Here is a 26,722-nt window from a genome sequence, read left to right as displayed (position 1 = left end):
CAGCCCGGACACGGCTCCGCCCCTTCCCGGGGGCGTCCCGTCGTGCACTGCGCCGGGCTTCTAAAGCGGTGGGGCACCTCCCGCCTTTCCGAGGCCCCGACCCCAAACTCCTCTCCCCAGTTTTTTAGGGTGCCCTATCCTATCAACGTCTAGTATCCCAGCCAATCAAGCAGGCCCGGAGTCTTACCTTCTGTCCACCCTCCTCCCAGCGCTCAGACGGCCTCAGCTCACGGCCTTTACCAGGCCAATCCAATCAGCGGCAGGCTCTGGCCGGCCTCACCCCAATCTCCCGCCCCTCGGCCAATCCGCGCCCCCATCCCGCTGCCCGCCCAGCCAACCCCGGGCCTTGAAACCAGCGAGCGAATGGGCGCAGGGCGGCCCTTCAACGCTGACCGCCGGGCCAATTGGGGATTCCGCGTGGCCACAGCGGCAGCCAATCGACATGTAGCGCGGTGCCGCCGCGGAGAGGTCCGGCCCGAATATCCCTCCGCCTTCCTCCCTCCCCCTCTCTCCCTCCCTGCGAGCCGCCGTTAACTCACAGCCTCCCTTCCCTTCTTTCTCCCTCCGCCACCCGAGCACCAGCCGCGCTCTGAGCTGCCCCCGGGGTCCCTCCCCCGCCGTCAGAGGAGCAGCTGCCGCCGCCGCCAGTAGCAAATTAGGAGGGAGGAAAGACGGAAAGGAGGAAGGAAGGGGAGCTGGAGCGACTACCAAGAGGGAGCCGGTGAATGGGCTTGTGGTGACCCCCGCCCCCCACCCCACCCTCCCTACCCACCCGACCCCCAACCCCCATCCCCAGTTAGAGCCGCCGCCCGAGAGGCCGGGCCGTCGTCCTAAGAGGAGTCGCCGCCACCGCCTCCGCCATGGAGCTTATCACCATCCTCGAGAAGACCGTGTCTCCCGGTAGGACGCGGGGGCCGGGGGTCGAACTGAGGTGATTGGGTGGGGGGAGGGGAAGCCCTGGCCCCTCTGACCCTGTCCCCTTTCCCACTTTCCTTCCCCCCCAGATCGGCTGGAACTGGAAGCGGCGCAGAAGTTCCTGGAGCGTGCGGCCGTGGAGAACCTGGTGCGTGCCACCCCGCCGTCCCCCATCCCGCCGTCTCCCCATCCCCTGCATGCGGGCCTTCCCGCCCTCCTGGAGGCCCAGGCCTCGGGAACCCACCCCGCCCCATCCCGTCCCCCTCCCCCCCCCGTCCAACCTAACCCCGCCATCGGGAAGCCGGTGGGTGTGTCCCGCCCCGGGCCCGGCATCTGGCCAATGGCGCGGCGCGCCGGGGTGACTGCCACCCAATCGGCGTGCAGCCTGAGGGCGGCGGTGCAGCAGGAGGGAGAAAGAGGGAGGGAGGGGAGGTTAGGTTGCGCGGCGCTGCGTGTTCAGCAAGGGTGGGGGTGGGGGAGCCGGGCCTAGGGGCCATGTGGAAGCTACGAACCCTGCCGCCCGCCTTATTCGTACCGGGGCCGGCTTCTCCTTCCTGTCCCGTGGCCCCTGTGATTGTTCGCGTACTTCCCAGAGCTCTACCGTTTCCAGTCTCCCTTGGTCTGTGCTCATGGCCAGGCCTGCACCCGAATGCCTCTTAACCCATTTCCGGCAGTGTTTCTCCCTTTTTTGACTGGGTATTTCTCACCCGGGTTTTTGTATTTCCCCCCCCGCGTACCCCCGAATCAGTAGAGACTAAATCTGCACCCAGATAACAGGCTGAGGCTCATCCTTGAGATCGGGCCTGTTTCCAGAGGAAAGTTCCTCGTTTTTCATATTTTCAAATTTAAAGGATACAGAACAAATGAATGTTAAGTCCTCTAGAGACTGGATCTCTGTATAAAATTGTGAGATGTATTGGTTGAAACAACCTATGTGCCAGTAATGTTCCTCTTTGGATTCCCTCCTGTTGGGGGGATGGGGAGCAGAGAGAAGGGTGAATGATACTAGACATCTTTTAAAGGTAATAGTTCACTGTAACCAGATGTGTTCTTTTGTGTTACTTAGGCAAAATAACGCAAGAAAAAAAAGTGACAAGGTGTATTTTTATTTTATACAAACTGCCTTTGAATGGTTTTTGGGTTTTTTGTGTTTTGTGGAGTTTTCGTGTTTTTTGTGGGTTTTTTTGCCTTTCCATGTGTTAGTTTTTACTACTAATCTTTTTATCCTTAATTTTCCGTAGAAAAGATTTTTATCCACTAGTATAGACTGATAATATTTCCATTTGGTATATATTCCTCTTTTCTTCTTTTGCTAAATATGCAAGGAGCCTTTTCTCTTATTCCTAACATTTTATCTTATTCCCAACATTCCTAACATTCTTTAGTGGTATATAATTAATAAAACCTTTAAGAATTATTTCCCACTGTGGTTGGAGGACTTGTTAGTGGTAAACTATTTGCTTTTAGTTTTTCCTGTTAGCTTTTCCATTGGAGAGAGCTTCTGGCAGGGAAGACTAGTGTGTGTTAAAATTTTTAAACCAAATTTTTAAACCAAATTGGGGACCTGAGCAGTACAAAAGATTGAGTATACTTTTCAAGAATCTACAGTAATGTTTAAACAACTCAAGAATAGGAACAACTCAAGGAATTGTTAATAACACACTTTTAGTGTGTTAACTCTTGCCTATTAAACATGAAGTCATTTTCCTTGACATTTTTATCTTTTCAGTTGCCCCCTATTTCTAAATATTTGTTATCACTTTTCCCTTATATATCTTTTGTCACTGTTATTTTGCTGAAACACTGAAAACTAAACTAGAGAACACTAGCCTCCTAAGTCTATGTTTTACATTTAGAAGTACTTCCCTCTCTTATAACCTGCTTCCATGAGATCAAAAGCCACCCTGGGTGTCATTCTTTTTGGACCAAGATTTTTTTTAATCTAAATTTTAAAAGTAACAATTTTACTTTCTACCCTGTCATAACATATTCATTTAACAAATACAAATTACTGAGTACCGGGTTTTGTTCTAGGTATGAAGAAGAATCCTCTACCAGATTGTCAAGCTTGCTTTAATTCTGGGGGATCTGATGTGAAGATTTGGGCACTCTTAGTTGATGTTGATAGGAAAACCTGTAACTCCTTGTTAAATGCTGAGTCTGTGTGAGAAGATGGATGACTTCCTCATGTACCAAATAACATTTTTATAGGAATCTTGAAGTAGATATTTTGGCATTTTCCGAAATATTATATGTCCTAAAAATTTTAGGTTTTCCCCTGTTTTTTGGTGCTATTCTCAATTGGTAAAATTCCTAAGAGGTATTATTCATTCACATCTTAACAGCCCACTTTCCTTGTGGAACTGTCCAGAGTGCTGGCAAATCCAGGAAACAGTCAGGTTGCCAGAGTTGCAGCTGGTCTACAAATCAAGAATTCTTTGACATCTAAAGATCCAGATATCAAGACACAGTACCAGCAGAGGTGGCTTGCTATTGATGCTAATGCTCGACGGGAAGTCAAAAATTATGTAAGTAGCTTTCATCTCCTTTTGGTCACACTAGCCTGGGGAGTGTCAGTTCTTTGGTCATCTACATGGGAAGGAGCTGACAGTGCAATAGATGTCTGGGATCTAAACTTAACTTGAAGGTAAAAAATGTATTTGATACAAGTCTTCTTTCGCAAACTGTCTTTATCCAAGTGATTTAGAGCTTAGTTAACTAACACTTAGCTCTTGCTGAACTTCTGCTGTAGATAGTTCCATTGTTTGGTGATTTAGGCATGGCACTGTGTGGAGTCAGAAGGGGAATTAAATGATCTCCTGGGCTTTCAAGCCCAAAGAGTTTGTGAAATAAGATTATGACATTAATCATGATTTTATCTACTTAGCAAATAATGAGAAACTTCTAGAGACATCTGGCTTTTTGTCAAGGTGTTTAAAAAGTGAGCTGATGGATTTTTAGTTTTTATTTATTTTTTGAGGAAAATTGAATGTCACTTGTTACGCTGCGTTATGGAGTTCTTGTGATTTGCTTGGTGAATTAGAAATCCATAATTCTTGCTACAGCAAAGAACTCAGAATATGTGGACGTATATGCTTTTTTTTTTTTTAATTGGGTTCTTTAGTGGCCTGTGTTACATGGATAAGGCACAGAGAGTAGTAAGTCAAACATCTGTGCAGTCATCAGTTGGTCCTTGGTATTTGAGGAGAAACCAGTGGGGGGATTTCTGCGTCTGTACTTGTGCTAGTCGTGGTTCTGCACATCAATCTTCTGTTTCCTGGTTCTGGGTGTCAGCATTAGGTAAATTAGTGCTCTTTACGGCAGTAACTTCTCTTTCTAATTATGTACCTCCTTCCCTCTTCACTCTTGCATGGAGGAACTCATGACAGGAAACTAGGTTACAAAAGCCAACTTATTTTGAATCTTCTTTGGAATATGTAGAGCTATTTCTGTCCACATTGGGTTTCCTTATATAATAACATTTTAATCCTTCTTTCAGTAATTTGATATAAATGAAGTTTATTCCATTAATCACTGGAAATCTTTTGTTGTTGTTTGTTTTTGTATTTTGGCCTCGCTGTGTGGCATGCGGCATCTTAGTTCCCCACCCAGGGATTGAACCCATGCCCCTGCAGTGGAAGGGTGGAGTCTTAACCACTGGACCACCAGGGAAGTCCCATAATCACTGGAAATCTTGGTACTTAACTGTATTCATTCAATTTCTCGTTTTCCTCAAATTACACAATAGTAAATGAGAGAAGACATGATTGGAACTGTAGTTGACTTTGGAGGGGGGCACATCAATCTTAACACCAAATTTAAAATTTTTGAGTAAGAATTTGTATAGACATTATTGAGCTTTCATGCATGAAAAAAATAGCAGTTATCTTGGGTTTTTTTCCCTTTCATAGCACATCTGGTAATACTTTTTCAGTGCTGGTGGTTATTTTTTAAAATGTGGGTCTGGACACAGTTGAGAGCTAATTTCTTACTCCTCTTATTTCTGATAATTGACTATTATCATTAGGGTCACCCCTAGTTTTAAAAAAATAACTTTCAGTAGTCAGGATTTAGACGTTTGTAGTCTCTAAATCACCTCAAGTAATATTAATTAATGGTCTTCTAGAAGCAATTTAAAGGAGAAAAGCTAAAGATAGAATGGGATTCACGTATGTACTAGGAGATGGTGCAATACAGTATAAAGGCACCCTGGATTTCTTAGTCAGACTTGGATTAATACCTGTTCAACCCCTGCCCTTTTGGACAATTCATCTCATCCCTGCTCCCTGCCCCCTTCCCCATAACAGTCTTTCTTAAAGTCCAGTCTAGCTCTGGTAGCCCTAGGGAGCAAAACCTTCATTTAGAATCAATCAGAACTGTTATTGGGTAGAGCTGTTGGGAGTGGGCAGGGCTGATGATATACCGTATAAGGGGGAAGGATGGGGATTTCATTATTATTAGCTACAAAGCAGGATACTAAGTGACCTGACCTAGTCAGCAGAGCTGGCCTGGATATCTGGCAGCTACTCTTTGTCCTGCGTTCATGCCAGGAACAGTTAACTGTTTGCCTTTTGAGTGGACTGGTGATTCTTAGTGAGTTCATTGACAGAATTAGCTGATCGTGGTAATGATTAACCCAGGGTCAGTTGTGGCTTCATTCTTTATCTGTACCTATGCCTTTGGTACTTTCTCACCTTGTGTTGAACACTGAGGTGAGGTATCTGGCTTTGGAGATTCCATTTGGAAGTAGGAGATAATTGGTTTCATTTCTAGCCTCTGGGGCAGTGTTGATTGTGCTGCTGTTGGTATTGAGGCTGGCTGTTTTCCCAACAGGTGGCCTATACTGTATATGCCTTTTCCTACTTTTCTGTATTATAGAAAATTCAGAGACTGATGTAAGAGGTATGCTGGTAGGCAAAATATATTTAAGTAGTATTAAAATTGATATCTTTTGTCTTTTTGTGTGTGTACCTGCGTACAGGTTTTGCAGACTTTGGGCACAGAAACTTACCGGCCTAGTTCTGCCTCGCAGTGTGTGGCTGGTATTGCTTGTGCAGAGATCCCAGTGAACCAATGGCCAGAACTCATTCCTCAGCTGGTGGCCAATGTCACAAACCCCAACAGCACAGAGCACATGAAAGAGTCGACATTGGAAGCTATTGGTTACATTTGCCAAGATATAGTAAGTGCTGTATCTAACTTATATACCTCTGATTCCATCTGGTTGTAACATGCATGGTATTAGAATTATTCTTTATCATCATGAAGAAAACCAAGCTATTGCAGAGTGTTTTGAAAGTAGGGCTGCTTTATTTGTTATTTTAGACTTCTATATTTAGATAGTTAATTTATCCTCATATTGCTAAGCATGCCCTAAAGGAAAGAGACTTAAGGTTTACAAACTCAAGATGGAAATCCCTGTATGGAGGGGCATAGATATTCTCTCCTCTCCTTGATCTGATCGCTTTCTGAAGATCCTCAATGTACCAAGGATGCTGTGTTACTTTTTCAGTTACTATTTTACAGAAACAGTTTGCCAGCTTTTGCTGTAGTGGTTTAACCACTGGAGCCACAACACAGTATGTTAAATGCAGCCCTCCTAGGACTGTTGTTGCTGCTGAGGTTACTACTCTTGGTGTCTGTTTTGATATACAGATTTGATGAAGCAAAGAAGTCCACAGCACTTGACCTGGACTTAGACTCCATAGATGTGCCCAGGTGTTGATCCTTGGTCCTCAGATGTTCTGAAGCTTTACTTCAGTTGGTACAGATGGCCTGGAAAAAAACACCAGACTGCCATCTCCATTTGCACAGAAGGGGAAAAAAAAAGCCAGCATTACTTCATGCCCAGAGTCATTATGCTAAGAAGCAGAGATGAAGTTGATGAGTTTAACTTGTTTCAGTTCAATTTTGGACTACCAGACCCTGGGATATTTTGCAGGTGGTTTGTCCCTAAATGGAAATGTGTGGGAAAAGATCAGGAAAGTCTCATGATACTCTCTCAAATAGATTTTACAGTTGAAAGGACTGCTGATTAGTCATGAGCTCAATTATTATATTCACTGCACTTCTCTGCTGTTTCAGGACCCAGAGCAGCTACAGGATAAATCCAATGAGATTCTGACTGCCATAATCCAGGGGATGAGGAAAGAAGAGCCTAGTAATAATGTGAAGCTAGCGGCTACTAATGCACTCCTGAACTCACTGGAGTTCACCAAAGCAAACTTTGACAAAGAGGTAAGTGTCTCTTGATTAAAAGGTGTAGGTTCAGAGGGTGAGGCGTGAGAGTTAAATGAAAGTTTTGTTTTGTTTTAAGTTTATGACTTAGAAGGTACCATCTTCTTTAGAAGCATTTATTTCCCATCTAGTTAAGATTTGTGTTGTGTGAAACGACCATGGAGTAGGTGTTTGCCATTTCTCATCAGGCTTTTGGGAATAATGTGATCTAAAATGTTTCTAGGTTTAGGTTTTCCCTTTTGCAGTCCAAAGTGTGAGTATGCTTTGGGATTTTTTTTAAATATGCAAATTGGGCTGTTTCATACTTCCTTAGGAAAGTGCTTTTGAAAATTAATAAATAAAGTTTATTTTGCCTGAAAGTATTTCCCCCTATTATTTATTTGTAGTTGTGTTAAAATGTACGATAAAATGAAGTTTGCCATCTTAACCATTTTTAAGTGTAAAGCTCAGTAGTGTTAAGTATATGCACATTGTTTTGCAGCCAATCTCCAGAACTTTTTCATCTTGCAAAACTGAAATTATATTAACTGGCCATTTTCCCCTTTACAATCCCTGGCAACCACCTTTATACTTTCTGATTCTATGAGTTTGTTTATTCTAGACAGTTTATGTTAGTAGAATCATGCAGTATTTGAATTGTCTTTTTGTGACTGGCTTATTTCACTTAGCATAATGTCTTGGGTTCATGCATGTTATAGTATGTGTCAGAATTCTCTTTTTAAGGCTGAATAATAATTCCATTATATTCGTTGGTTGATGGGCATTTGTTTTGCTTCCTTCCACCTTGTGACTGTTGTTAATAGTGTTGCTGTATACATGGGTGTACAAATATATCTTTGAGAAGTCGTTTTCAGTTCTTTTGGATATATATCCAGAAGTCGATTGCTGGGTGAAAGCAATCGACTGAAAGTCTGAAAGCATTTTTGCACGTTTGTTGATGCTTTAGTTGGGCTTTTTGCCTTTTCTTGGCCTTAGAGTGGACAGAGTAGGGAGGTCTAAGAAACGAAAGCAAACTGCAATTCTAATTGCTTGGAAAATGTAGTTCATTAGTCTTCTCCTGTATCTTACCACATTTGATCTGGGTTTGTTTGAATTCCCTTAAATTTTATTTTTTTTATTTTTAATTTTTAAAAAATATTTATTTATTTATTTATTTGGTTGCATCGGGTCTTAGTTGCGGCATGTGGGATATTACTTGCGGCATGTGGGATATTACTTGCGGCATGCGTGATCTAGTTCCCTGACCAGGGATTGAAGCTGGGCCCCCTGCATTGGGAGCACGGAGTCTTAGCCACTGGACCACCAGGGAAGTCCCTCTCTTAAATTTTAAATACAAGGAAGGGGGTTTTCCTAATTGTAGGGGGGTTTTTTGTTTTGTTTTAGCCATCTTTATTTCAATCCTGTGACCTACATTTTCCTGTCTGCTTCCTTCCTCAAGTCTTGTTAGTGAAGGTCATTTGGGGGATTAAAAGATTCAGGACCTCCTTAGAGGGCAGGTCATATAGTAGACACTGGGGGCAAACTCTGTAGAGCCTTCATAGTCCCATTACTGTGTCGGGAAAACCTGCTTGATTGGTCCAGGGTTGTGTGGGTCCCTGAGGGAGTGAGAGTTTTCTTTGAAGGGATAGTCTAGTAATCTTCATATATGTGGTTTATACTCTTCTCATTTTCTTTATTTTTATTCTTTTGCAGTCCGAAAGGCACTTTATTATGCAGGTGGTCTGTGAAGCCACACAGTGTCCAGATACAAGGGTAAGTGAGAGGTCATGTGAAAAATTTGTCTTCTGTCTTTCCTAGGAAATGCTAACTCTAGCATAGTAGTTTGAAATGTTGGAATCTGGTGACTTCAGAAATAGGTTTGACTAATACTGTTATTAAATAAGAATTTTTCTTCACTGAATTGGAGAAGAGGGAAGAATAGTCCTTGGAAAGCTAACATGATGGAAGTTGTCACCTTCTTGAAAAAGATTTAAGGGAGAAATGGTTTTTGATCAGCCTTGCTGTTTTTTTTTTTTTTTCCCGCCACGCGGGCCTCTCACTGTTGTGGCCTCTCCCACTGCGGAGCACAGGCTCCGGACGCGCAGGCTCAGCAGCCATGGCTCACGGGCCCAGCCGCTCCACGGCATGTGGGATCTTCCCAGACTGGGGCACGAACCCACGTCCCCTGCGTCGGCAGGCGGACTCTCAACCACTGCGCCACCAGGGAAGCCCAGCCTTGCTATTTAATTGCTGTAGGTTGTTCAAGTGATTGTTTTCCATTGTAGCCGTTGAAACAGCTTTCCTATTGCAGTAACCTAAACCTTGACCCTTGAAGCCGGTGGGAGTAACATCCAGTCTGAGGGCGTTAGTGAGTTTAGTCCTGCCAGGGGTTCCACAGATATCTTTAAAGTAAAAAAGAAGGAAAAGAAATACACTTCAATTGACACTATAGATTATTAACCCATTTGAGTGAAGTGGTTATTTCCCTTTGTCAGATTGCATTGTTATTAAACTAAATAGTAAACTGTTTAATCTGATGTTTGCAAAAGGTACGAGTGGCTGCCTTACAGAATCTGGTGAAGATAATGTCCTTATATTATCAGTACATGGAGACATATATGGGTCCTGCTCTTTTTGCAGTAAGTATTTTTATTTTATGTAGTTGAGCATAGAGCTGATTGCAAAAGTCCATTATTCTTAGTTGATGTTTCGTCAGTTCTGTAATTATTTAATGTTGTGAAATCAAGGAAATTCCCTGAGTCTGCGTATTAGATTTAAGTTCATCAGCAGTGTGCCAAGAAAACTTGTGCTACCTTTGTACTAATAAGAAGAGTATATTTTAAAAATCTCTTTTTCCTACCTTTCATTTCAGACCTAGCTTTCATAAATATACATTTTTGAAACTTGAGTATCTGTGATTATAGGAGGGGTCGAACTTGAACCAGCACTTATTTGGGACCTGGGGTGTTGTGTTTTCTCTCTTAAGATCACAATTGAAGCAATGAAAAGTGATATTGATGAGGTGGCCCTACAAGGGATAGAATTCTGGTCCAATGTCTGTGATGAGGAAATGGACTTGGCCATTGAAGCTTCAGAGGTGAGCCTGGGAGAGTCCATGTGGTGGGAGAGCTGTCATTCTGACTGGGCTTTGGGACTTAACCTCTTTTGTGGATATTATTTTTCCTCTGGGAGAGCTTTATTATGACCGGGCTTAGAGGGTATCTCCATTTGTAGAGATTTGGGGTTTTCTGCTAGCCAAAGGCCCTCATGAGGGAGACGGATCAGGAATGAAGCATCTCCTGTTTTTACCAGTCAGGATTTGTTGAAAATACTAGTACTGTGAACACAAGGGGGCAGCAGGAAGTCGCATTTTAACCAGGTGACATCTGATGCTGAATTATTTTCTTTTGGAAGGCCTAATGCAAGCATGGGATGTATAATTGATAGCTTACTAACTCTGGTGAAGGAATTAGATACAGAGAAAGGGGTTAATCCTGCACTCGCAAATTCGAATTCAAGCTTTGTTTCCAACCTTGATTGTCTTTATGTCCTACAAAAAGCACAATCTTTGGCATCTTTATGTAAGCTTCATACATCTCTTCATCCAGAGGTCACTTAGTGAATAAAGAATATAACTCTTAAGGTTGCCTTGGTCCTTTAAGGTAGATTATATGTATGGCCTAAAAGAATCTCATTGAAGTAGCCCAAAAATGAGCGCCTCCAAAGAGCACACACACTGCATGTTACCATGTGCTCCATGTATTTCTGTACAGACCTGTGGGCAGCTCTCACTGTATGCCTTTAGTATCATAGCTTGTTTGCTGCTGTCCAGAATTTGCTTTATGTTTCTCCTCAGGCAGCAGAACAAGGACGGCCCCCTGAGCACACCAGCAAGTTTTATGCCAAGGGAGCACTACAATACCTGGTTCCAATCCTCACACAGACACTAACTAAACAGGTGAGTTACCTTCCAAATCTAGCCAAGTGAGCTGTGAAGCCTTGTTAACGGTTGGTTTGCTGTGGAACAGTTGCCACGAAGGAACTCAGCAGCTCTTGAACTAGTTGATGTTCTGTTATAGATGCCTCGGGAAGAGCTGAGCTGGATCAGTAAGATCCTCTAGGCTCTGAGTAGTTTTTGATCAGCCTGACAAAATAACTGTAGCAAGACTTCATGAGGGATGTGGGTTTAATGAGTAAGTAGAGAAATTATCTTATAAGAAGTGTATCTTGGTTGCCATTGTTCCCTTTCAGCTTCATGCATCACAGTTTTTCTTGGTATGGTGTTTGGAAAGATTCTTTCTGTCACCTCATCTCTTCTGGTGCATGTGAAATATTATCAAAGAGCTGGAAGTGCTTTGAGGAAACAACGCTGTAACTTTGAGCACTGCAAAATTTCTTCGTACACAGGAATGTAATTTGTTTTTAGGGAAGTACATGACTCTTAATAGAGCGATCTTGAAAGATAAATAGAGATACACTTAGTTTGAAATGGACTCGGTGTTCCCTTAAATTTTCATCTCATCTTTTAGTTTTACAGTTGTTGTTTTTCTATCTTTGACCTTAGTATTTTCACTTTTGTATATTTTTGTTGTGCTTTTCTCATTTTGGGAACAAATCATTCTTTAGGTATATAATTTTCTGAAGTTGCATAAGCAGCCTACCTTAAATTACTCTGGTGTGAACAGCCACAATAAGAAGGATATACCTTGAATTCTAGTTTCAAGGGAGATCTGAATGGAATCTTTTTTAACTTTTTACTGAAATAATAATTACTAGCACACCAGAACCACACTCCCCACCCCCATCCCCCCAGTGTCTTCTTCCTGGTCATTAACTCCTCCCTCACCTTTCACTGCATAGATTTTGACTGATTTTGAACTTTATATAACTAGAATCAAGTAGCATATATTCTTTTGCCCTGCTTTTTACTTTATGTGTTCAAGATTCATCCTTATTGCATATAGTTGGAGTTTGTTCATCTCATTGTATAGTGCTAAGAAGTATCTTCCCTCTATCTACATCTTGTTTAACAAAGGCTGTGCTGTGATGAATCTTTGTGGAAGGGATAAAGATATGAAGGTTTTATATTTTATTTACTTCCCCAAAACTTAAGTTGTAATGATATTTGAGAGTAGTCAGAGGACCTTTTGAGTTAAAGTGATTCTTTGAACAAAAACTTAATTAATGCCACATTCTTTCACTAGGATGAAAATGATGATGACGACGACTGGAACCCCTGCAAAGCAGCTGGGGTGTGCCTCATGCTCCTGGCCACCTGCTGTGAAGATGACATTGTCCCGCATGTCCTCCCCTTCATCAAGGAACACATCAAGAACCCTGATTGGCGGTACCGGGATGCAGCAGTGATGGCTTTCGGCTGTATCTTGGAAGGACCAGAGCCCAATCAGCTCAAACCACTAGTTATACAGGTGAAGCTGAGGGAGTTTGTGGGTGGAAAGTGGGATATTTATTGTTTATTTAAACTTTTTGCTTGAAGATTTGCCTTTGTTTTTTTTATTTTTTTGCGGTACGCCGGCCTCTCACTGTTGTGGCCTCTCCCATTGCGGAGCACAGACTCCGGACGCGCAGGCTCAGCGGCCATGGCTCACGGGCCCAGCTGCTCCGCAGCACATGGGATCTTCTCGGACCGGGGCATGAACCCGTGTCCCCTGCATCGGCAGGCGGACTCCCAACCACTGCGCCACCAGGGAAGCCCTTGCCTTTATTTTAAAAACAAAGCTGTAAATAGTTATCCACAAAGATTACTTGTGGATAGCTATTCGCTGTCAATGAGGCATAAAATATATTTCTTTTTTTATTACAAAAATCATATGACTTGAAAAATGCAGAAAAGGCCAAAAAGAAAAAGCTACCTTTAATCCCATTGCCCAGTGATAACAGTGTGCATGTATGTGCAACAGGATGGAGATTTTACTGTACAAATAGTTTTAAAACTTGTTTTTTCACTAAATGCTATATCATAAACAAGTCTCCATATTTTTTTTAAATTTATTTTTGGCTGCATCGGGTCTTCGTTGCTACACGTGGGCTTTCTCTAGTTGTGGTGAGCAGGGGCTACTCTTCGTTGCGGTGCGCGGGCTTCTCATTGCCGTGGCTTCTCCTGTTGTGGTGCATGGGATCTAGGCACGCAGGCTTCAGTAGTTGTGGCGCACGGGCTTAGTTGCTCCGCGATATGTGGGATCTTCCCAGACCAGGGACTGAACCCGTGTCCCCTACATTGGAAGGCGGATTCTCAACCACTGCACCACCAGGGAAGCCCAAGAGTACATTTTAATTGAGCTTAGCGTATATAGACCTCAACCGTTCAGGAATAGCTAAATGCCATCACAGCTTCATCCTGGGATCTCTGCCTGAGTAATCCAATAAAGATTGCTGCAAGTATTCATACCAAACTCTTAATAAAACTGTGTATTGGGATTTGGTGAAGAGAGGAGGACTTTTTCACTTTTCCAGTTACTTTTATTATATTGTTGGATATTTGATAAGCATGTCTTATAAAATGACAAAACCATCTTGATACTTTGAGTTAAATTCCAAACATCAGTATTTCCTCTTCTGAGGTATCAGTCAGCATGAACTTTAATCTTTGTTTTGCTTTGCCAATAACTGTTGTATTTTCAGGCTATGCCCACCTTAATAGAATTAATGAAAGACCCCAGTGTAGTTGTTCGAGACACAACTGCATGGACTGTGGGCAGAATCTGTGAACTGCTTCCCGAAGCTGCCATCAATGATGTCTACTTGACTCCCCTGCTGCAGTGTCTGATTGAGGGCCTCAGTGCTGAACCCAGAGTGGCTTCAAATGTGTGCTGGGTGAGGGATTTTCTTCCTGGTGAGATAAGGAGGTTGGCCAAGCCATTGGCGAGGAAGTAGGAGGTGTGGGAGAGAAATGGGTCTACCTCACTAGAAGGCTTTTTCTGAATAGCATCTCCTTTCTAATTTCTTCAATTAAAATGTGGGGGAGATGTGAGCTGCATGACCCAGTGGGAACTGTTGTCTCATGGTGACTGGTTCCCGAGCCATTTAGAAGAGTCATGTTAAGCCAGCGGGAAAACTATCTGGACTTGGGTTTTTTTCTTCAGTTGCTTGGGGACAAGAAATTTTGATTAAGGTAGAGAGTTGCTGGCCATGAAAAGTAACCATTGCTGAGAAGGGGGTATGAGGGAAGGAAGGTAGGCAGCTCAGTGTTGAGTCAGTATAGGCTGAATGTAGTTTGTTAGGGACCTTTGGGGTTTGGGGGAGGAAGGTAAAATAAGGAAGGAGTGGGACAAAGAGGCTTTCTGTGAATGGAAAGAGAAGAAATGAAGTGGCAGGCATTCGTGGTAGGTGAAAATACTCTGCTGCTTAGAGAGTTGTGTGTAGATTATTAGGCAGCAGAAACAAAATATAAAGAAACATACGTACATACATACGTTTATTTAATTTTAAGGGTAGCTGTACATGTTAAGTTGTCTTGAGATGACCTGGATAGGAAGAATTGAGGATTCACTGCCATTGGTTTATTCTTAGATCAGTTGGAAAGGAACTCTGCCCAAGGTATCTTAAGGGAAAATGAGGTAATCCTGGAGTGGGATTCTTTTGAAGTTTAATTAATATTTACTCTGTCTGGGTTTAAGGCTTTCTCCAGTCTGGCTGAAGCTGCTTATGAAGCTGCAGATGTAGCTGATGATCAGGAAGAACCAGCTACCTATTGCTTATCTTCTTCTTTTGAACTCATAGTTCAGAAGCTCTTGGAGACCACAGACAGGTAACTGATACTACACAGAAATGAGTGAAATGAGTGGTGTCTTTGCATCCAACTCCTTTTGCCTCTTGTGTAGGGACTGTTTAACCTAATCATAGAAACATTGCAATAGGAGAAATTAAAAGAATCCTGTTCTAGATTGTTTAAATAAGAGTGAGGAAAGAAATGTAGACTTTCGACTACCTTAGAATTGTACGGTTTATAACTAAGGTCAGAAAATAATCTCATTTCTCTACAGGTAGAGAGTAGTTGACCTAGAGAGGTGCCTTCATTTTGCAGTGTCTACAGTTAATAGGAGTATTTGATTATGGTATAAGAGAAATAGTAGCTCTCATTATGAATTTAGTTGCCATACCAGATTACTAAACACCATTTATGATATTGGGTGAGGAACTTGGCATTAAATACAGTTGTTTTATAAATGACCTTTGGAAATGTAGTTTGAAGGGGTTATAAGTTGGGGACAACCTTTAATTATTGTGATTTTGTGTAAGCTATACCTAAAGCCATGCTCAAAAGAAACCATTAGGAAGAGGGCTGGATATCAGTTCTTCATGCTTAACTAGTTCATTTCTTCATCTCGCAGATGAATGAAGACAATTGATATATCTTTTTTTTTTTTTTTTTTCTTCTGACCACACCACGTGGCTTGTGGGATCTTAGTTCCCCGACCAGGGGTTGAACCCCAGGTCCTTGGCAGTGAGAGTACGGAGTCCTAACCGCTGGACCGCCAGGGAATTCCCAAGTTGTCTTTTTCATAGCTACTTGTGCAGCCTCTTCAATTATCCACATGGGTTCTTCAGCATTTTTAACTATTTTTCCTACAATTTTAGCCCATTTCCAAAAGGGCCATTCTAAAGTTTAAACAGGTCTGGAAACCATATTGAACGTAGTCATTGGCTCAGAGATTGAAAATTTGGTTCCAGGCTGTATTGTGTTTGCCAAACTCAGATCAAGTCTGCAACCATATCGGTTTCTGGGTTATTTTCAGTGAGAGAGTTTCTATATTATAATGACTTCTCTGTCCTTTCTCCGTTAAGGCTTTACGATTTTTGCTGTCTGTTCCTTACAGACCTGATGGACACCAGAACAACCTGAGGAGTTCTGCGTATGAATCTCTGATGGAAATTGTGAAAAACAGTGCCAAGGATTGTTACCCTGCAGTTCAGAAAACGACTCTAGTCATCATGGAACGACTACAGCAGGTGCTCCAGATGGAGGTGAGACTGAGGGCGTTCCTGGTTCCTGGTGGGAAGGGTGTGGTACTTAACACAGAGCTCTAGTTTCAAGGCTGTTCTCTTTTTTTCAGTGCTTAAGCATATATGTTCTCAGAAAGATATAAGGCTTATACAAAAATTGTTGCAACTTAAAATTGTATTGCTTGCTACAGTTTATTCATACATGTGTAACACCATGTACGTATATAAGCTTATTTACTTTCCTGCATTAGCACCAGTAAAGATTATTTAGTGGTCCTGGCAAACCCAGCAAAAATGGAAGCATTGAGGGAGTTTAAAGCCCTTTCAGAAGGTGTTTATTCAGAACATGATCTTCTTTTTCTTGTAGTCACATATCCAGAGCACATCGGATAGGATCCAGTTCAATGACCTTCAGTCTTTACTCTGCGCAACTCTTCAGGTATGATGGTGCCTTATCACTTAATAGCTCCAGGGAAGAGAATCATATCTCAGGATGACAAGTTCATGTACACACAGAACTCTGAAGATGATGTTATAGATGATGGTGGTCAGAAGCTCTTCTCAAAAGGCCTTAGTCTGATTGATTAGGAGAGTAATTTCCCATTTTCCTTTCTTGTCTGTCCGTAAAAATGCGGTTTGTCTTTTGTACAGTGTAGGGAAGGAAACTACTCCATTTGTGATGGTCCTCCCAGCTGTGCAGCTATTTTGTATTAGCAACTTTTAGTCTGGTTTTCATTGGGTTGTCCAAGTGTAGCCCAGTCAGATTTGGTTCCCAGCTATGGTTCACTGAGCTAAAAATACAGCCTTGTGTTTTTACCATCATCTTTTGAAACAATTGCTGTTGGAAACTTTATTATAATTTATAGTATTTGGTGTTCACAGTAGACTTTTTCTGAGGAGAGACTGGGAAAATTAAACTGTTAACTCCTTGCTCGTGACTGGAGTCATGGCGTGGCTGAGGAGCTATTTCCTTTTTTATCCAAGAACAGGAAAACCTTGGAACTTGTCTAGTGCTTAGGTGGGTACTAGGTTTTAGAATTGAGTGATGCTGACTAGGTCATCTTACCTATGACTCCGTTCTCTTTTTTACTCCAAACTTTATTTTTTAAAACATGACTGTTAAGAGGTCTTTCCTGATCCAGTAACATTAGTTGAAACAAATTAAAGGGTAGGGAGGGAGGTTTGACGAATATTGAATTGGGAAAAGTCAGATGGGTTTCAGTTTATCAAGATAGTTTCTTGACCATCATCTGTAAATGGGTTAGGCTATAGAAAGGGTTGCTCTTTTGTTTTATGAGTAAGAACTCTAATATGACGTGTCCTTATTCAAAGCTGAAATAATTTAACTGCCATTCCAGTACAACTAGATTATGGAGGCTGCTGACAAGGATTTGTCAGACTTAAATAAAACACAGAGGAGATGACTTTTTGCACTATGGAAGATCATCTTGTATTTGTTCTGAATTGGGAAATAGATGAGATATTTAAATGTATGTTTCATTGTAGATGATTTGCACTGTCAAAACTTCTGAGCATAAAAAGCCTTCCCCCCCCCCCCCGCCAAAAAAAAAAAAAAAGAATTCTAGGGACTTAATTGATTTAAAAAAAAAAAGTATGGTGTTCTGATTGAAGGGTTTGGAATCAACAGATTCTGAACTCTTATTCATTTCACAGAATGTTCTCCGGAAAGTGCAACATCAAGATGCTTTGCAGATCTCTGATGTGGTCATGGCTTCCCTGTTAAGGATGTTCCAAAGCACAGCTGGGTCTGGGGGAGTGCAAGAGGATGCCCTAATGGCAGTTAGCACACTGGTGGAAGGTCAGTGAGCCAAAATTGGGCAGGGAATGTCTTTAGAATGCAAGAGTATCAATGGCCATGAAGAATTTTTGACTGCAAAAAAGCATAGTCCCGTCTTCTCACTTATTGGGGTATTGAGTCAGTTCAGAGCTGGATTGAACATAAGTGTAAATTTGTGTATAACTGCCTTGCCACTCTCCTTGAAGTGAATGGGGAGCCAATTTGCAACTCAGATTGGCAACCTTTCTGGGGGTGGAGGGAACTGTTACCTACCTCAAATTCATCAGGTTCTTCTTTCCCCTAAAGTCTACTTGCTTTATTGAGGTTTGGCTCCTGTAAAGCATGGAGGAAGTAAAGGTTTCTATTTTCTTTCCTGGCACTTGGTGCCTTCTGGTTTGGGTTGTAATGCTTTGGATTCAGGTTGACGCAATATGGTGCCTGGTATGGAATGGAATGAAACATCGAGTTCTAGGAATTAATTGATTTTCTGGGTGTTACATGTCTAACTATGCAGAATTGCTTTGGGGAAGCCATATCTGACTTAAGGCTCCTTGAAAGGCCATTAAAAGCACATTAAAGAGCACTTCAGAAACCTGGAATGCTTCTTCAGTGGTGGTTTGTAAGGTGTATTTTTTTTTTTTTTAAGAATTATTTATTTATTTATTTATTTTATTGGCTGCGTTGGGTCTTCGTTGATGCACGTGGGCCCCTCCCCAGCTGCGGCAAGCGGGGGCCAGTCCTCGCTGCGGCGTGGGCTTCCCACTGCAATGGCCTCTCTTGCTTCAGAGCACGGGCTCTGCAGTGAGGCGCGTAGGCCCAGCAGCTGTGGCTCACGGGCCCAGCCACTTCACGGCATGTGGGATCCACCCGGACCAGGGCCCAAACCCATGTCCCCCGCACTGGCAGGCAGATTCCCAGCCACTGCGCCACCAGGGAAGCCCTGTAAGGTGTATTATTAAGGCAGACCCATTTCTAGCATAAGGAGCCTATGTGCAACTGGTCTGGCAACATGTGATTACCCTGGCAGGGCACAGAAGTTGATTTTGGTTCCTGGAGTGGCTGATTTGGATATGAAACCCAGACAGCTTTTCTTGACTGGCTTATTAAGTAAGTCCTTGATGGAATTGGCTAGAGACCAAGCTGGCTTCCAGGAGTTCCCTGGTGGTCTCAGGTTCAATCCCTGGTTGGAACTGAGATCCCACAAGCTGCCTGGCGAGGCCAAAAAAATAGCTGGCTTCCAAAGAGGACATGTTATAATCAGATGAAGAGATGGACAAGAGGCAATATCACTAGCTCAGGCAATTCATAATTAACCTTGGCATTCCTTGAGGGCCATACCACTTGGTAGTTTCAGCCAGAGTGAAATCCCACTCTTTGGAGATTTGGCATTATCTCCAGGGTATAAGAGTTAGGCCCTTTTAGCAGTTATGAATTTGGCTTGTCCAAGGCAGCCCTAAGTCTTTGTGATAGAATCTGTAATTAACTCACATTCTACCTAACTTTTGACTGGAGTGCATACATTTTGGGAGAGCTAGGGTGGTTATTTTTGTTCTCTTCTGTGATATCCTGTGGTGCTAATAGTTTGTTTCTTTACAGTGTTGGGTGGTGAATTCTTAAAGTACATGGAGGCCTTTAAACCCTTCCTGGGCATTGGATTGAAAAATTATGCTGAGTACCAGGTAAGCTGTGCTTTTCACAATAATACATTTATATTCTCATTTATACTTGGTAGTCATTGTCATACAAAAGTCTGGATCCTGTAGCCCAGGTAGTATTTCCCTGTGTATCACCCCAAGGGTTGAGCTACTTTGTTGCCCTGAGTATCTGAACTAGAAATAGTCAGTGAAGGACAGGATATTAGACACATCAGAGTAGCACCCTAAGAAGGAGTTTTGTTTTGTTTTGTTTTCAGTAAACCATCCGCCTCTGCCACCACCATCCCTGGTGAATATTGTCTTTTCTGTCCTTTCTTAATGATAGATTAGATAGTCCTAGTTCTCTTCCTGCCATATTGGTTGTTAAAAAATGAACTAATGTGAGAGAGGAAGGGTCTTTTCTTCTTTGACTCTAGGTTCAAGTGATAAAGGACCAGTAGCTAGGTAAAAAATCATGCCTTACCCCTGCAGGCAGGCTTTTCTGTTCTAGAGGTCATTTTCTTGATTCTTGGCAGGTTTGTTTGGCGGCTGTGGGCTTAGTGGGAGACTTATGCCGTGCCCTGCAATCCAACATCTTACCTTTCTGTGATGAGGTGATGCAGCTCTTACTGGAGAACTTGGGGGTGAGTGTCTATACACACAATCTAATTTACCATTGGTTAGAAAGATAGTTAAACATCAAGATCCGTGACAGGGAATGTATATGCCCCAGAATGTTGGCTGTGGGCTTATGAAGGGAATTGTTCATTTTCGCAAGATGATTCTAACCTAAGAATGTGAAGTTAATTAAAGGAACACATGGTCAATGCATGGAACTTGAGTGGGGCAGGTGGGGACCAGTAAAGTACAAAGGAAGAGTAAATATATAATCTCTCTATCTAGAGGTAAGCATTGCTAATTTTTGTGTATGTTCCTTAAGGTTTATACCAAACATATCAGTAGTTGGTTATTTTAAAAAGCTTTTTGAATCTTTGGACAGAACTAAATTTTTTTTTTTCTCCTTGTCAGAATGAAAATGTCCACAGGTCTGTGAAGCCACAGATTCTGTCAGTGTTTGGTGATATTGCCCTTGCTATTGGTGGAGAGTTTAAAAAATATCTAGAGGTTGTATTGAATACTCTTCAGCAGGCCTCCCAAGCCCAGGTGGACAAGGTAAGTTTAAAGCTATCTTTAAGTCCAGCCCTGACTGGAGGAGCAGGACTTTTGACAAATATTACAACTAAAGGCCATCGATATGATGGAGATTCTGTTCTTTTTCTCTTACAGTCAGACTATGACATGGTGGATTATCTGAATGAGCTAAGGGAAGGCTGCTTGGAAGCCTATACTGGAATTGTCCAGGGATTGAAGGGAGACCAGGAGAACGTACACCGTTGAGTATACAACCCAGTTGACTTAGTCCAGTGTGCACTTAGCCAAATGGGCTGTGTGTTCATTGTGTAGTTTACTTGTAAACTAACACCTATTGCTTAAAAGAAGAGGAGAAGGAGGAACAGTGCTCTAATGAAGGGAGTAGCTTTGAGGGAGGATACAGACTCTTCTGATCCCTGCTTCTTCAGCTACCTTGCTTCACATTTCTTGAGCATTGCAAGGGATGGGATCCAGCAAGGCTGTTGCTGCTGTTTGCATATGTGCCAACACTGAGTGGGACTTCCCTAACCCCCACCATGCATCTGAATTGAAGGATTGGGGGCATTAGATTTCCTCTATCAACTGATGTTTTTGTTATTGATTGGGGAAATATTTGTACTTCACTCCTTTGATATTACAGGCTTAGAGGAAAGGTTCCATTTGTGTTTCTACAGATATATATATCTGCTTATAAGAATAGGAGTATCTGCCTCTTCTGTTGACTTGAAGAATGACATCTTAATCTGAGGAAGAACAATTTGGTATAACTGTATGCAACTAGTTCTCCAGCCCAAAACCTGCGTGATGGGAGTAGAGTATTTGGGAATTTTGAAACAGGGTGTAAACAGGGTATATAGTCCTGCCAAATGTGGGACAACCTCATCAGACCTCTTTCTTTTATAGCGGATGTGATGCTGGTACAACCCAGAGTAGAATTTATTCTGTCTTTCATTGACCACATTGCTGGAGATGAGGATCATACAGACGGAGTAGTGGCTTGTGCTGCTGGACTGATCGGGTAGGTTATACCCTGCTTCTGATAGCTGAATAGAATGTGTCCGGAAAATGAGAAGACGTGTAGTGAAGAATATTGAGAGTAGCCTGGATGGCAATTACCCACCTTTTTGGTACAGAGGGGATTTCTTTCTTTAATAGAACCCATCATGTCCTGTTTTGAGTTCTCAGATAATAATTCATTCCAGAATTTAGCTCTAATCTCATTTCAGACCCTCCAGATTTCTAATTTCTCCCCACCAAACTCTTATGAAAGTGAGCTCTCAGAGATAATAGAAGCAGCATCAGATCTATGTCCATCCCCTATTCTGATGTTGGTCAACAAATTGCCTCTGTTTAGCCTCCTCTACTGAGGGTTTCTGAGGTATCATTAGAAGAAAGAACATTGGTTTTGAGCAGCTCAAAGACCTGGAGTCTAGTTCTCATTTTACCATGAATTAGCTGTGGAACCTTGGGTAAGTTATTCTACTTTTTTAGACCTCATTTTTTTAATCTGTTGAGGGCAGGTGTTAGACTTACTTATCTTTAAATTTTCTTCCAGCTTTAAAAAGTAGGTAAATACCAAGAAACCCATAGCTAGCTTAGCACTGGTTCGGAAGGTTCTAAACAAGATCTTGTTGTAGGGCCAGGAGCCCATTTTCAGGTGTGTTTACTTTGCACAGGGACTTGTGTACAGCATTTGGGAAGGATGTACTGAAATTAGTAGAAGCTAGGCCAATGATCCATGAACTGTTAACTGAAGGACGGAGATCGAAGACTAACAAAGCAAAAACCCTTGCTACATGGGCAACAAAAGAACTGAGGAAACTGAAGAACCAAGCTTGGTAAGAGCTTGTCTCCTCTGCCCTCTTTCTTCTTCTTTCTTGGGGAGGAGGTACATTTTCTTTAGACTGTTCTGACAAGGGCTTTCTTTAGGTGTTTTGTACTCTTTCCCATATAGTGCTTCTGAGCCAGGCCTTTGTTCCTCAGCCTTGTACTAGTGGAAGGGTCAGGCAGCCAATCTTTCCTTGAGCCACGTTTTTGGTTCCTCATGGTGATAAAGAACAGAAATTACATAACTAGAATTCACTGAAGTCCCCAAAGCATTTTGGACCTTAATAAAGTCATCGATAATGGCATTTTCCCAAAATTCTCTTTCTACTCTGTATTTCTTTCCTCATGTTCTTTTATTTCTTTACTGCAGTGCTTTGAGACATTGCTTTCTTTTACAGAAGATATCCAAAGTCGGAGTTGTCTGACCTCTGCTTTGAAATGTAGTTTTAATTTATTTTCCTCTCACTTAGTGAGTTATCTTACACCACAGATCTCAGTAAAATTGGCTATTTTGAGTTTTATCTTTTCAGTTTCCTACCCTTCATAAGTGCTAATGATTGAAAAGTTGACAAATTCCATTCAGGTCTATAAGCACTTAATTGTAGGAATCAGAGAGGTGTTTGGCTCTACTGGCTATATGGGATTTCAAAAATTGACCTTTTTTCCAATCTGTTTTTAGATCTGTTACCATTGGGATGATAACCTGAGACCCCCACTGGAAATCTCCAATCTTTTGAAAAACCCGGAAGTGAGGAGTGTGCACGGATGCTGAATGTTTGGGAATGAGAGGATGAGTGAGTGAGGCTTGAAAACACACCACACTGAAAATCCTGCCACAGCAGCAGCTGCAGCCATCAACAGCAGCGCTGCTGGTGAGCTAAGTAATCACTGACTTCGTAGAAAACCATAATGTCGGCCATCTTGGAAAAGAGAAAAATGGTGGATTTACTTTTAAAAAAAAAGAAAGCTCTCTCTTCCCAGGAGAGGCTAGAACTAGCTTTTCTGTCTTTTGGCCGGTGCCGAGTGGAATGACTAGTTTGGGGGAGAGGAGGAGGGACTGGGTTCAGCTGTGGTGCTTTGTTGTAAAAGGCATCCTGGCCTTTGCTACTGATGAGAAAGATGGAGCCTGGGTCTCAAGCCCACCTTTGGTGTACCTTTGCCACGTGGTACTGGTACTGTATGCGTGCTGGCTGAAAGGAGGGTGAGGGATTCTTTACAGTCTGAGAATGAGTGTGTGTGAGTGAGGCGGTATCCACATTCTCAACTTCAAGTCATTGCAGTTTCTTTTTCCCAGAAAAAAAGAGGTTAGGATGTTGCATTTCATGAAACTAACTGAAGTTCTGTCTACTGATGCAGCACAAGAGATATAAGATGGAAAAAAAGGAAAGACGCTCTTAGGTTTTGTTTTTTGGGTTTTTTTCTTTTTTTTTTTTTTTTTTTTTTTAATTCTAGGGAAAACACTGACGAATGGTCAGAGCTCCCACCCTGATCTTTTCATCAAGGCGCCTTTCCTAATAATATGGTTCAACTGTGAATGTAGAAGTGGGGTGGGGGGGAACTCTGGAGTTAGAGGATATAGAAAAAATAAAAATACAGTTGTTACAAATAAAGAATGCAGACTTCGAAAACAAAAGAAAGCCACAACCCAACAAACCAAAATTTAAATGCTCATAATTGGCAGCACAAAAGAAAAGTTCTCTCCTGACATGTATCTTGGCAGTCTGAACGCCCCCAGAAAATTGTGCCAAAGAGTTTAGAAAATAAACATACCATAAAAGTAAACACAAACAGCAAATTTCAGGTAACTATTTTGGATTGCAAACAAGGATAAATTTAATGTTTAAACAATCTGATAAAATAACCATTTGGAAACTGCTTGGCCTTCTGTTCTCTTTTATTTGATTGATTATAATGCGGTATTGGTCTCTTGCTGCACTTCAAAACCAAGTAATCAAAACAAAGGAATATATATGTGTGTATATATATATACACATATATATATATGCTAGAACTCTTGTGATGAAAATGGCACTTGAAAAAGGTTATATTTTTCCACTGAAGTTGAAGATTAATAAAATGGTGTCAAAACATTCCCCTGGTCACACGCTGTAATATTTTTTTTAAAGTGTGATGTGCTATGATGATAAATCAGACTTAATTATTTTCCCTTTTACAAGGAAACAGGGCACCCTGAATTTTGGTTTTAGACTTTTTCAGCAATAAGGAGGGATGTTGGTAAGCTTTGATCCCCTTTTGGGTCTGCAGTTATTAGGAGTTTTTGCTGGCATTTTGAATATGCTGCTTTCAAAAGCACCAAGAAAGATTTTTAAATTGCTTCCAGGTATTTGGAGGATTAAAAAGACCTTAATTTCCCACTTTCATTTCCATTCTAGCAAAAAATATGGGCTTACATGTTTCTCTTTGCCAACTCCCTGTTCAAGCCTTCCATTCATAAGCGGGATTGGCTCAGTTTTGCCCATCCATACGGCAGCATCTCTAATAGCTCTTGTACAGGGTATCAGATATTGTGCCTTTTGGTGCCAGGTTCAAAGTCAAGTGCCGATCTATGAACCAGTGTACAAAAAAAAAAATCCAGGTGTTTGAAGGAAAGACACTCCATTGTGAATAAAGAGCTCACACCAGCTCCTGAGCCCTGTGAAGAGACCTGGCCCTATAATGCCTTGTTTAAATTTTAGTTGTTCTTGAGGGAAAGGGTGATATACTAACCATTCCTGATAAGGGTTGGTCAGGGCTTAGGGAGGGGGCAGGAATATTGGGGAGAAAAAAAAATCTGATCATTCCTCAGTGCTACCCATTTCTGTCCTGTGTGGGCTGCTTAGCTAGACAGCAGGAGAATAAAGTACACCGAGAACCATAATGAAAACAAAACCCGTGTGTTTTGTCATGTTTTGTTCCAGGGAAGCAGTTGACAAGTGCTGTTATTAATGCTTTCTCCCAGATCCACTCAGTGATGGAGAGGAGGAAAATGGGCTGGTTGGACTGTGGTCTTGGTGCCTCGCAGTTACTCTGCACTGGTTATGCATTTATTACCCTCTTTTCTAGTTACCTTTGGCTAGTGGGTCTTCCCACTAGGTATTTGTCCTTAATTGTACCACCTAAGGCAAATGGATGCAAAATGCATTCTGCCCACTCACTGTCTGGGCCTTCCCCACTCTAGTCTTGGCACATTCCTTCAAGAATGTAGTTACCGTCTGGTAAGATGGCAGTGCAAATGTGAAGAAAATAGGCATCGGACTAGGCTTTGGTTTGCCACAAGTGGCAGCTGCCTATATCAATTACAATTACATTGCTTTTCATTTTCCCAGTTCCTCTTAGCTCCCCTGTTGAAATGTTGAGATTTTGGCTGTCAGAGGCAACTGCAACATTGCCTTACGGACTTGTGGAGGAGGGGAACTGCTCAGTGTAGTGTTTTCATTTTCAGAACCAAGTAATCTAGTCACTCATATATAAGAAATGTGTCAGTCCAACTTTAAGAAAAACATCCAAATCCAAGCTCCATCATCAGATTTTGACAGCATCTTGGATTTTGAAACAACTTCAGTCTGTAATTGGCATTCAGAATGCCCTTGGCATGCCAGTCTGTGATGGCAGTAAAGACCTGTTAAAACACTTGAGCCCAACTTTATTAACCAAAACTGATAACACCACCTTTATCTTCTAAATAAAGTCCGCTTTATTTTTATTTTCAACATTTTGCCGCTTCATTTTTGGTTCCAGACGGTGTCACCTCCTTGGAGGTGAAATGAGTTGTTTGAAAGAAGCTGGTGCGTGTGGTGATAGATGTGTGAGTTGGGGAGAGGAAGGACACATCTGTCTTAAAAATTAGCTCTACGTAGTACAATGGGATATGAATGAAAGTTTTCTACAAATGAGGTAGTGAAAAATGACTACGTGGAGGAGGTTTCCTGTCCAGAGAGATCTGAAGCTGCTGGAGATTGTCCTCTGTCTTGTGCATATTTTGCAGGCTAATGATCTCGTCTATTTAATGGCTTATCCAAAGGTTGGATTTTTACTTAGTTTGCAGCGTGTATTTAATTTCTGCTTCCACTTTTCCCCCCCTAGAGACTTGTAGAGGATAGAACACTGACTTGAGATTAAGAAACTGGGTCCTTTCCTTCACCCTGCTGTTTATTAGTGCAGCGAGATGCCTGCAGGCTACTTTATGAAAAAATGCACTTTCTTAGTTTATGTTGGG

The 26,722-nt window shown here is 42.0% G+C and overlaps 1 protein-coding gene across 2 annotated transcripts; it reads left to right on the top strand.

Moving 5' to 3' along the window:
• The first annotated feature begins 459 nt into the window (after positions 1 to 459).
• KPNB1 (karyopherin subunit beta 1) lies at positions 460 to 25,395 on the top strand. 2 transcript variants are annotated; one of them, XM_079903779.1, is made up of 22 exons: positions 460 to 900; positions 1,005 to 1,063; positions 3,261 to 3,443; positions 5,897 to 6,097; positions 7,000 to 7,152; positions 8,845 to 8,904; positions 9,681 to 9,770; positions 10,118 to 10,228; positions 10,988 to 11,089; positions 12,336 to 12,560; positions 13,774 to 13,965; positions 14,769 to 14,899; positions 15,969 to 16,116; positions 16,463 to 16,534; positions 17,770 to 17,914; positions 19,490 to 19,572; positions 20,064 to 20,171; positions 20,557 to 20,700; positions 20,815 to 20,920; positions 21,583 to 21,697; positions 22,356 to 22,517; positions 23,186 to 25,395. In XM_079903779.1, coding segments are annotated over exons 1-22 (2,631 nt in total). In that variant the 5' UTR covers positions 460 to 860; the 3' UTR covers positions 23,187 to 25,395. The 2 variants fall into 2 exon arrangements, with proteins under 2 accessions (XP_079759905.1, XP_079759904.1); XM_079903778.1 differs by lacking the exon at positions 23,186 to 25,395 and having other exon boundaries at positions 22,356 to 23,116.
• Positions 25,396 to 26,722: the final 1,327 nt, after the last annotated feature.

Source organism: Stenella coeruleoalba, assembly GCF_951394435.1.
Source record: "Stenella coeruleoalba genome assembly, chromosome: 19".
Lineage (NCBI taxonomy): Eukaryota > Metazoa > Chordata > Mammalia > Artiodactyla > Delphinidae > Stenella > Stenella coeruleoalba.
Note: the sequence above shows the minus strand (reverse complement) of the source record. Positions and strands in the feature narration are given on the sequence as shown.

Bases quoted from the DNA above. Each gene is read 5' to 3' on its own strand.
- KPNB1 (XM_079903778.1), top strand. From the start codon at position 861: ATGGAGCTTATCACCATCCTCGAGAAGACCGTGTCTCCCG. The intron at 901-1,004 runs GTAGGACGCGGG...CTTCCCCCCCAG, and splicing joins CGAGAAGACCGTGTCTCCCG to ATCGGCTGGAACTGGAAGCG. The intron at 16,117-16,462 runs GTGAGACTGAGG...TTTTTCTTGTAG, and splicing joins AGCAGGTGCTCCAGATGGAG to TCACATATCCAGAGCACATC.